Source organism: Trachymyrmex cornetzi, unplaced genomic scaffold, assembly GCF_001594075.2.
Source record: "Trachymyrmex cornetzi isolate Tcor2-1 unplaced genomic scaffold, Tcor1.1 scaffold480, whole genome shotgun sequence".
Lineage (NCBI taxonomy): Eukaryota > Metazoa > Arthropoda > Insecta > Hymenoptera > Formicidae > Trachymyrmex > Trachymyrmex cornetzi.
The window spans coordinates 1,443-12,968 of record NW_017299619.1 but is presented as its reverse complement, the minus strand read 5'-3'; the positions used below and the strand labels follow the sequence as shown (position 1 = coordinate 12,968).

Below are 11,526 nucleotides of genomic sequence, written 5' to 3'. Positions count from 1 at the left end.
AGTATAGTAGCAAAGCATGAATGCAAATAAGAAGGATAAGAATATAATACTTAGAAAAATAATATAAATAAGAAGCATATTAATAAAAAAATTCAGAATCATATCAAGAAATATGAATATTTCGAAAAATAAGAAAAATAAAAACCATCTCCAATGAGAGATTACCACAAAAAATTAAAGAATTAACCGTATAAAATGAAAAAATTTAATTTAAATAGAAAAATTTGATCGTTGTGAATGCTATTAAGTTTAAATCAGAGAAAAATAAATTTAGATTTGTAAAACATGCATTATGAAAGAAAATTTATTATTAGTTTTATTATTCCTTTTAAATTATATTACAATAATTATTATTACTTTTAAATTATATACAATTATCTTTTATTATTTATTTTTATTAATTACCATTCCAATTTTAAATTGTTCTGGCACCTCTCTCAGGTTTCTCTCTGGTCTTAAGAAGTCACGAACCAATCAGAGGGCTGCATTAGCGTCTTAAGACATTACTTAAGACGGTCTTGAAATAAGAATCGACTATGAATACCGGGCTAAAGTACCGCAATTGATTTTAGGGTATTGATCATGAAACTTTTTTCCTAGGATAAAAAGTGAAAAATTTCTCCATTAACTTCAATGGTTAAAATTTCTCTTTCACCAACACCGATTAATTTAATCGGTCGATTAATCCATTGGAATTAACCAATCGCATTTATCGTCAAACAAAATGACAAATGAGATTGATCAATTCCGATATGTTTATTCAAGTAATGATCTTCAATTTCCTAAATTGGCGTGATTAACATAAATATTAAATATTAAATAACATAAATATTAAATAAATGTTGTAAACATGTTATTCCAAAAAGTAAAAATTTATTGATATCTAAAAATAAAAATAAAAAAATGTCCTTTGATACATCAGTATAAATCTCCAACATCGTGTCTTAAGATAAAATCGGAACAATAATCTTCCAATTCCTGAAAATTATATGATATATATAAATAATTAAGTTAACTACACAGAATATATAAAGATACATTTTTTATATTTAATAAATTTTAACATTTAAATTAAAACTAGCTAAATAGATTAATAATAGAACAGTTGCAGTGACTAGGTGTTTGATTTATAGTCTTGCAACTTAATTCGTACATGATATAAAGAATTTTCAATAAATAAAATTTTATTGCAACAGAAATATGAATAAAGAAAATGTACAACATAAAATCAACATAAAAGAAAAGTACATAATTAAGAATAAAATCCTAATTGGACAGTAAATCAATCTTATAAAAAAATCATCGAATATTTTATCTTGGAAAGGAAATAATAGAAAAAAGAGAGAAAAGTGGTACCTTCATGCTACACTCTATTGCTATTTCTTTAATAGAGAATACGTCAAATACCGTTATCTTTTTTTTTATTATTTGAATACAATCTTTCTCAAGATTTGACATGCAGTATTTGTTAGACAACTTCAAGAGCTCTGTAACGAAACATTCATTTTAATTATTAATTGAAGACCAATGTATTTAATTAAAACTCACCTAATTCGTTTTCCAAAGACAATAGATCGATTATACCGGTGTATAAATATGTAAAAAACGCTCTATGAACAATATATGAATAATCATCATATTTGATAACGCTGTTCAAAAACATGTTAAAGTGCAAGAAATTAGTCAAACGTAACAAGTTTTTAATAAAAATGCACTAATTATTTTACAAATAATTACCTTTGTTTATTTTCAAGTCCACTAAACTGGAACATGTTTGCGAAATATGATGAACGGATTTTTAGAATATTCTTGTGAACATAGATAGATTTCTTTCCAACTTCTATTGTAAGATCGCTCGTTGACTTTAAACATGAGAAATAAAAATTGTTCAAAATAAATATATGTAACAAGTATAATATAAGAAGAGAAAGATTATATTAGCATATAAAAAACGTGCTGAAAATCTATAGAGTAAAGAGGATAAAGAAGAGGATGAGAGCAAATATTTTTAATTAACTATGAAAACTTTTAATTTACTATGAATACTTTTAATTAAATATGAAAATATTTAACACAAATGGCTTGCTTGCGACACCTGGCAGGCCTCCAATTAATTGAAAATCTATTAAAGTATATTAACGCGTTAGCATAGAGAATAAAACTTACACTATCGTTGAACGCCGTTTCTAAATCGCTTAATATCATACTTTCTTCATCTGTATATGTATGAATAATAGATATCGGTGAATGTGCCATCATCGAATTGCATATGCCAAATATATTTGTGTATTCGCAGATAACATATTCCTTAATTTTCTTTCCAAACAGCTCACCCCGTATATAGACGAGTTGATCTTCGCTAGATTTAACAATGCTTGTATATTCTATAACGGCAATATCTGATATTTTCCTTACATTAGGTATATTTATCTGTAATCGCAAAATTTTCTAGTTTATTTTATTTGTTCCTTTTATCACGAAAATTATGAACAATAACAATTAAATAATTCACCATAAAAGGAGATAGACTTTTATCAATAAAGAATGAACTCAATTGTTTCTTATAGTTAGCACCCCAGGCATAGACTTTTCCTTTGTCAGTGATAACAAGTGTATGATAATGTCCACAAACAACTTTAACTAAAATATCGAAATTAGAGAAATTTGTTTATTTAATAGTTCATAAATTCTAGATTTATCATATTCATAAATTCTAGATTTACTTATATATCTTCACTTTTTTATTAATATATATATATGAGTTTTAAAAACAAATATGTTACCAACTGTTTCGCTTGAGAATTGGATCACTTTACATGGATCTGTCATCAAATTGTCTTCATTTTCAGTTACATCGAAATCATATTTATCAGACAAACCCCACTCATACACTTCATTGTTATTACTAACGATCACATAAAAATTTTGACCACAAGCAATGTGTGTAATTTTTCCTTTGATATTTATCTGTCTGATATAGTTGCGAACTTTGCGGCAAGGTTCATTCCACCATATTCGAAATGGAGTTAAATAATATATCTAAATTAAATAACCATAATATATTTAAATAAAATCCGTATATTTAAATAAATTCAATACAAATTATTGTTATTATATTTATAGTATATTTTATTCATAAATTTACCTTTCCATCATCAGTTAAAACCATAGAGTTAGTGGGATGAAATGCGGTTTTTACAATGCGTATGTTGGTCCAATCATTTACATCAGGCCAATAACGGACATCAAATAATTTACCTATTCCTTCATACAGCTTCAAGTTGCTTCTCCAATAATATTTCTTTTAAAGATAGTTAAAGATTATCATAGATTATATTTATTGTATATTACATATCATAGCCTTATTTCGTACTGTGATTAATTCGGTTCACAAAGTGTTGAAAAATAAAATAATGTAAAAGTAAAGCAAAGAGCAGCGCTTATTTCTTTTCTTCGTCTTTAACATTGACTAACGTTAGTTAACGATATTGACAACTGTCATAGCCGTTTCTATACAGAGTAGTATCTCAGTATCTCGATTCTGTGACTCTTAACGATAATATCGGTATCGTTATTTTGTCGTTGAGCAAATATCTTGTCTATTTTTTGTTCCTGCACTAGACTGCACGAGAATTCTCTTTCTCACTTTCGACAAATATCAAATTTATACCTTTCTCACTTCAAATACAATTCAGCCATAGAAAACAGATCTATTATAATACATGATGAAAAGCTGCACAATGACAACGTAACGGTATCAAACTATCGTCAAAAGTTACAGAGTCGGGATACTGAAATATTACTCTCTATAAGGATCTATTTTTTGTAACTCGTTATAACAGTAGCGACATAAAGTATGTAAAAAAGTGTTATTATCTACAGTCTAATCTGAATTTCTAAAGGCAAAATTTATCTTGTCATTTTCTATTATTTACATTTTTACATGTTTTATTTATAATTAAATAAAAACAATAATGTTTGTTAATTCTCTATTTATAATTCAATTCCTAAATATAGAAAAATATTTAAAATATATTGAATAATCATTAGTAATTTTTTACAAATATTAAATATTCTTTTATTATAATATAAATTTTTATGCAATATATACCTCTCCATCTTCAGTAATCAAAAAAATTGCAAATGTACTAGAACACTCTAACGAAAAGTTGCAAATGAGAAACTTCAGCTTTTTACTGAACATAAAGTTTATTTCTGATGGTGCCTTATAACAATCTATGGTTCCCTCGAAATTCTTATATTTAAAACATGACTTTAGAGCAAGCCTTAAACAAAAATAATTATAGTATTATAAAGTATATACTGCCATAAAAAAATAGTTAATTAATAAAATAATTTACAGTTGTCTTCGCGAAAAAAAAGATAAAGATTATTATTTGAATATCTCTTTATCTAAAATGTTGCAAATTTATAAAAACTGCACATGTCATTGAGGAATAATTGAGGGGATGGACGGAGTTAAACGGTAAATCGGATTCTGAATGATTAACGTCTATATGCATCATTATTCCGAAATTGCTAAGTAGTCGTGTATTTCTACAAAAATTGGAAGAATAGAAAAACTATAAATACTTACGCATATTTGTATGCAGATAATTTATCTTCTGATTCCGTGGCTGTAATGTCTGTCATGATAATTAAAATGTTTTATTACTACTGAACTGTGATACTATGTATTATATTATATCGCAATGCACCAAATATGTGTTAACGCTTGGAAATAAAAGAAACGAATGATCAAATGACCTTTTCCTTGTGTGTAGAACCAGTAAGAGGATAATCTTATAGCTATATACATTTATAAATATTGAAACACAATAAGAGTACAGTGATATGAATGATTTTGTACACACACACACACACACACACACAGTGTCGTAGAGTGAGAAGCTATGGATACTTTCCTTTTAAAGTCTATTTTCACGATACCAGAAATCGGTCCGAGATCTCGAACAGAGAGAGAACTAACAAATCACATTTTTGAATAATTTAGTCATATGACCAATACACACTCCCATTAACCTGGACCCCCCACCATCGAAAATCAAAATCGCGATAGGTCAAAAATTTAATGCTCTTTATTTGCTAATTATTTACTAAAAAAAAAATTTTTTTACTCCAGCGGTTTAGTGGGAATAAAAAAATAAAATGGGGGGGTCCAGGTTAATATAAAGCTGGACCCCCCATACTGAAAAAAATAGATCCCGTGGTGCCACAAAGAAATTAAGCACTCCAGATTTTTTGCTTTTTATTTGTTCGAAGATAGCGTAAATAAAATTCGGAAATTTAATATTTTTAATATTAAATCCATACCAGCGATCGCGCAGCGAGAACCTACACGGCCCGCGCCGCGCTACTTCAAGTCCCTTTTCTACCTCCACAGAATTATTTGCTCGAATGTATTTGATATCAGAGTAATCGTTAGGTCACGTACTACGAAAATATGACCAAATCAGATTTATTTGCTAATTGTAAAGTGCCGAAAACAGCCAGGATGTCGAGCACGAGCGCGTCGTCAAACAGCGCGCTGCGTATCGGTACCATCTTAAATGGCTCGTGGAATGTCGTGAGAATTATTTGCTCGCATGATTTTGATAGCAATTAATCCTGGGACTATATACTATTGATTCGTGCCAAAATGCAATTTATTTGCTAACTGTAAAGTCCTACTGAAAAGCCCATATGTCGAGCACGAGCGCGCGGTCAAACAGCGCGCTGCGTATCAGTACCATCTTAAATGGCTCGTGGAATGTCGTAAGAATTATTTGCTCGCATGATTTTGGTGGCAAATTAATCCTAGGACTGTATACTATCGATTCGTGCCAAGGTTAATGGGGGTCCAATATACCATGGTATGTGTGATTTGTCAGTTCCTTCATCATCCGAGATCTCAAACTGATTTCTAATATAGCATCGTAGATATAAGGTTTTAGATTTACAAACATCGTTTTATCTTTCTTGATATTCAATAAATAATACAAATAAAACGACATTTATGTTGACTTTATGTTTCTTAAAAGGAAAGCAGTCTATATTATCATGAGACACCGAGCTTATTTGATAGAGCCTATTTCGTCTCTCTTCATCTGCAGAGAAAGTGATACGATAATAAAAAAGTTTCATGATAACATACTATTCACTACATATATATGTGTAACTTCTTTCTTTTTTTCCAAACGATTTCAGTTTTAAACGAGATTCGGTACGCAATTCAGGCGACATCTGTACGTGAAGAATTTTAATTCTTCTTGTTCGGTCTAAAGTTCTAAAGGATTTCGTTTAATCCTATATAGAGAAAGAAACCAACTCCCACTAGCCTTTGAATTTCCACCATCGCCTTCTTAGCATTGGCTGCGTTCAGCAGAGAAAGCAGCTTTGCAACTGTTGTAAAATTCTTGAATATGATTGGTTTATACATTTAGATCCAGTGAGGAACTAAGGGCAAGACCAATCATATTCAAGAATTTTACGGTATTTTTAATCAATTTTAAGGTTAATTTATGAATAAAATATACTATAAATATAATAATAATAATTTATATTGAATTTATTTAAATATACGGATTTTATTTAAATATATTGTGATCGTTCAATTTAGATTTATTATTTAATACCATTTTATATTTGGTGGAATGAACCTCAATCAAAAATTCGTAATTATGTTGTACAACCAAATATCGATGAAAAGATTACACACATTGCCTATGGAAAAGTTTTACATTATTGTGACAAATAAAAACAAGGTTTTTGAATGGGGATTACTAAAGAGATATAATCGAAGGATAAATAATTTTATATTATATCTAGGAAGAGTAATCGCGAATTTTCTTCACAAACAGTTGGTAATAAAACTCATTTATCAGTAAAAGTGAAAATATACAAGTAAATCTAGAATTTTGAATGACGCTATTAAATAATCAATTTCTTTAATTCGATTTTTAGTTAAGGTTGCATGTGGATCTATCATACACTTCTTCTTACTGACAAAGGAAAAGTATATGCCTGGAGTGTTAAAAAACAATTTAGTTCATTCTTTATTGATGAAATTCTATCTCCTTTTACAGTGAATTATTTACATAGTGCATAAGCGAATCAACTAATCAGAATCTTTCCTTTGCTTCCATTCCATGGAAAAGAATTTCGATTGGTTGATTCTTTTATGCACTATGCATTATGCGTTATGCAAGAGTCTATGCTGCGGCTATTAACATTTATTTTACAAATTATTATGCATAGATTTACTGTAAATTTTTTAACAATAAATTTATGCAAATATTATTTAACCTTGTACAGAAAAGAATTTGTTGTTATAACTGAAAAAGAATGTTAAAAGTAATTTTCAAATTCTCAAAATTCTAACGATAAATTATTAAGAATGTTTAGTTTTATATATAAGGATCGAAATAATTTGCGATACAAACTAAAATAGATGTTAAAAGTTCATAAATTTTTATTTTTCAACTATTCTTACTCTAATGGAAAAATATACGCCTCGCGTAACAATTTTATTTAAAACTGATACAGCATTTCTACTATTCAATTTACATAGTTAATTTTTAAGTCTGTATAAAGATCTTTTCTCTAAATAGTTTAAATGATGTATCATATTGGTTACATGTAGAAGCGTTGAATGGTTGATGAAGTGGATAGAAACGATGGTGTACATATTGTATGTTTAATGTTGAACGAAACAAAATTAAATGCCATTCCAACACATAACGATTTGATAAATCTTGAAATTGAGTCAAATCGCGTCTAATCGAGATAGTACTAGGAAGGGGAAAATCTATACGCGTGAGTGACTAAAATAATATTCAATAATACTTGCATTCCTTCGATTCTAATTAGATTTCTAATCGCGCGGAAACATACACGAAACTGTACGAGATACAACAAATGGTAGATAATAGCGGTTCCTTCATTGCGGATGCACGAATTCTGTTAGTATTTGGCAGCTTAAATTTCGATCAACAAAATTATCTGCCTTTTATTTAATTCACGCGACAACTTCCACATAAATATTTTATTGGTATATTCACTGCACTTTGCAGTACCACCGAAATCGCCGATTAGATACTTTGCTTCCTTAATAGTCCTTAATAGTAATCGTAAGCAGCCTGTTCAATGATCTTGGCATGATTGCTCAGACTTATGTACTTTAGAATCATCAAGTGGAGAACAAGTTGGGGTTTGCCTTATCTTGGTCAACAATGTCGGGTGCAGTTCCATGTACCTAAAATTTATCATTTCGTCACTACTTTGTAAAGTAAAATAAGTTAAAATATAGTTAATGTCAAATTTCATGCAAGAATTATAATTCTAAATAGGACCAATAAAAATAAATATAATTTTAAATCCTATTGGGTCGATAAAAGCAGATCCTGGTTGAGGTAATATCTTTCACAATAAACTTTTTAATAGTTTTTAAGATTCTTGTATAAAATGGTTAATATTTTTACTACATGCTTATTAGCATCAAATTGTTAAATTGCATATTGATTTAATGTGATATTATTACTCCAATTCTGTGCATGATTACATTTCAAAACCGAAAAAGATTTCAGCACATGATTTACAGAATTGGATATGTAGGTATAAATTCACAACAAACATTTAAATCCGAATAAATATTTAAATTGATATCTAAATTCATGAAGTAAGGCTCTACCGAAAGCAAACCAAGGCCAGCAAAACAAAGCTCCAAAAGTTTTATGATACAAGCTTACAATAGATGTACTGTGCAAGATCATGTCAATGATTCTAAGCCGAAACTTTAAAGTTAAGTAAGAAACTCTAAGGCCCAGTATCACAACTCACGGTTAACTCTTAACCGAGGTTCAACTCATTTATCATCTCTTTCCAATTCTAGTATTAGAAAGAGATGAGTAAGTTAAACCTCAGTTAAAAATTAATCATGAGTTGTGAAACTGGACCTAAGTAAACCAAGATAACTATTCAAATAGAACAACTTAATTGAAGTAGATTATATTGACTCAAGCATATAAAAATTCAAAAAATTATAACATGATTATAAATAAGCAAAATCTTAAATTTAATTTGCTTTAATATAATAACAAAACTCAAGAAAATTATATAAATATAATATAAAAAATACAATACATATAAATATGAATGATTTCAATTATCAGAAAAATTACATATAATGAAAAATATACTAGAAATCTCAAACTGCAATCATAGAAGATATGCACAGTAGAGGACTATTCTGAATCATATACACAACTAGTAAAATATCCAAGTAAGTCGACAAGTCAGAACAGATACCTACAATTACAAAACAACATAGTGGCACGCAAACTAAACAAGAATCAACGTGCAATAATTAACTTCATATAAAATACAAGAAGAGTAAATCAATAAATAATAAACATAGAGATCAGAATAGCAAAAATTAATCACATACAAATTAACAATTATAACTGTTAATAATTTGATGCTAATAAGCAGTTTTCTAAGAATAAATTGCTTGTTAATTTAATTTGTGGTATCACTAATCCAGGTTTGGTGTATTTCAAGATCACCAAATAATTGCAGTGCAGTTTACTTGAACTGGAAATTATATGAGTTCACAAGAAATATACACGAAGAACCTTGGTGCACGCGAATATAGAATTTTTCATTCATGCATGTTTAATCTACAACTCTGAAGATGCACCAGCGTACTACTATTCAGCGTCAGTTTCAATCTGCAACACGCATCCTGTTTCCCGCGCACGTTGAACACAACTTAAAATAATGTTAGCATCGGGAAATATCTTGCGTCCAGGAAATCGTTCTGCGTACAGATTGGCAGCTTCAACAGGGTCTTCTCCGGCTTCACCATATATGATGATCATGTCGGTATATTCCTGAGCACTAAAATATTTATCTGCCATTTGAACAAAATAGATTCACCTTAACCTCAAGCACGCTAATTGTAGAATGTTATAAGAAACGAAGATCTAAAGGTAAATTTTTAGGCGTTTGGTATTCGTCAATTTTGATCACGTGATTCTTTTTGTCGCTGAAATAGCCGGTTTGAGCCACTGAGCAGTTCGTGAAAATTTACCTTAATTGTTAGGCCCTGCGCACAATGGAGGAAATATTAGGAACAGAGGATCGATTCTTTATCTTGAAATGAGGTGAAAATTACAAAAGTGAGCGAATTTGGGAGGGCTCCGAATGCACACATCCATATTGCACACATGTATCGCTGATTGGCCAATTTAAAAATAAAATAATCTCATTGGCAAAACAGTGAAAAATTACTAGGCACCAGTTGATACGAGTGGTGCGTACAATCAGAACTGTAGGCAAACGGGATCCTCCCGCGAATTTACTAGAATACTGATAATTTCATTGGTCAACGCCTAGTAAATTTGCTCACTTTTGTAATTTTCACCTTGTTTGAAGATACAGAATCGACCCCTAGGAATAGATACTAAGATTTTAACCTATCAGATACCCGTTACATCGGAATACAAGATTTCTGATAGGTTGAAATCTTAATATCTATTCCTGTTCCTAATATTTCCTCCATTGTGCGCAGGGCCTTACCCCGGATCTACAATAGATTTTTAAGCCTTAAGCCATAAATAAGGAATGGACGAATCACAATTATTCTCCTCGCATTCGATTGTACTTGGTTAATTTCTTACGGCTTAAGGGCGACTGTTACCAACGTCAGAATGCAAGAATCGACGATTAAGGGTGCCGTCACATGCGGCGTAACCTGCGTAAGCGTAACCTGCGTATTTTAGTAATTTACTAGAATACGTTATTTTTTATTTACTAGAATACGCCATTCTGAAAGCCCGCATTCACATTGAGCGTATTTCGCGGAAGATTAGAGAAATGCGGAACTAATGCAACCAATTGCTGATTAGAATTTCTGTTGTACACTCTAACAGAAATGCTAAATGAATTTACGATTGGTTTTCGTAACCTACGCATCTCGAAAAGTACGCCGTATGGTGATGTCCCATGCAGCGGATCGTGCGTAAGAGGATTCGCGTATCGCCAATCACAGAATTATTCTCTTAGATCTGTTTGCAAATTTCGCAAGCATATCTAAGAGAATGATTCTGTAATTGGCGATACGCGAATCAGCTTACGCATGATGCGCTGCATGGGACACCACCCTGAAGGTAAATTTTCACGAGCTGCTCTGACCGGCTGTAATAGCGACAAAAAGGGTCATGTGCTCAAAATGGACGTTTGATATTCGTCAATTTTGACCACGTGATTCTTTTTGTCGCTGAAACAGCCGGTTTGAGCAGCTCGTGAAAATTTACCTTCAGGGTGGAGTCCCATAAAGCGTATTTGCCGCGTAACCGCGTAACCAATCAATAATCAGTAAAACGCGAAACCACAACAGCGGATCGCTTCTGATTGGTTACGCGGTTACGCGATACGCGGTAAATACACCTCATGGGACTCCAGCCTCAGAGTCCTAGATTTATCAGAGATGCGCGACCGGTGTTATGCATTCTGATTTGCTGTTGC

General features: G+C 30.7%; 1 protein-coding gene across 1 annotated transcript; it reads right to left on the bottom strand.

Moving 5' to 3' along the window:
• Positions 1-905: 905 nt before the first annotated feature.
• LOC108765217 (RCC1 and BTB domain-containing protein 1) lies at positions 906-6,720 on the bottom strand. Its single transcript, XM_018513815.1, has 10 exons — positions 6,715-6,720; positions 6,335-6,394; positions 3,146-3,301; positions 2,784-3,039; positions 2,513-2,640; positions 2,167-2,430; positions 1,738-1,862; positions 1,549-1,649; positions 1,357-1,487; positions 906-978 (listed from the first exon to the last, which is right to left on the bottom strand). Exons 1-10 carry the CDS (start codon positions 6,718-6,720, stop codon positions 919-921), a joined length of 1,287 nt encoding a protein of 428 aa, XP_018369317.1. The 3' UTR covers positions 906-918.
• Between the last annotated feature and the right edge of the window lie 4,806 nt (positions 6,721-11,526).

Excerpts from the sequence above, each read along its gene's own strand:
- LOC108765217 (XM_018513815.1), bottom strand. Across the intron at positions 3,302-6,334 it reads TGGTGGAAATTCAAAGGCTA|AAATATTATTGGAGAAGCAA; the intron begins GTGGGAGTTGGT and ends TATCTTTAAAAG. Across the intron at positions 3,040-3,145 it reads TTTTAACTGATGATGGAAAG|ATATATTATTTAACTCCATT; the intron begins GTAAATTTATGA and ends TATTTAATTTAG.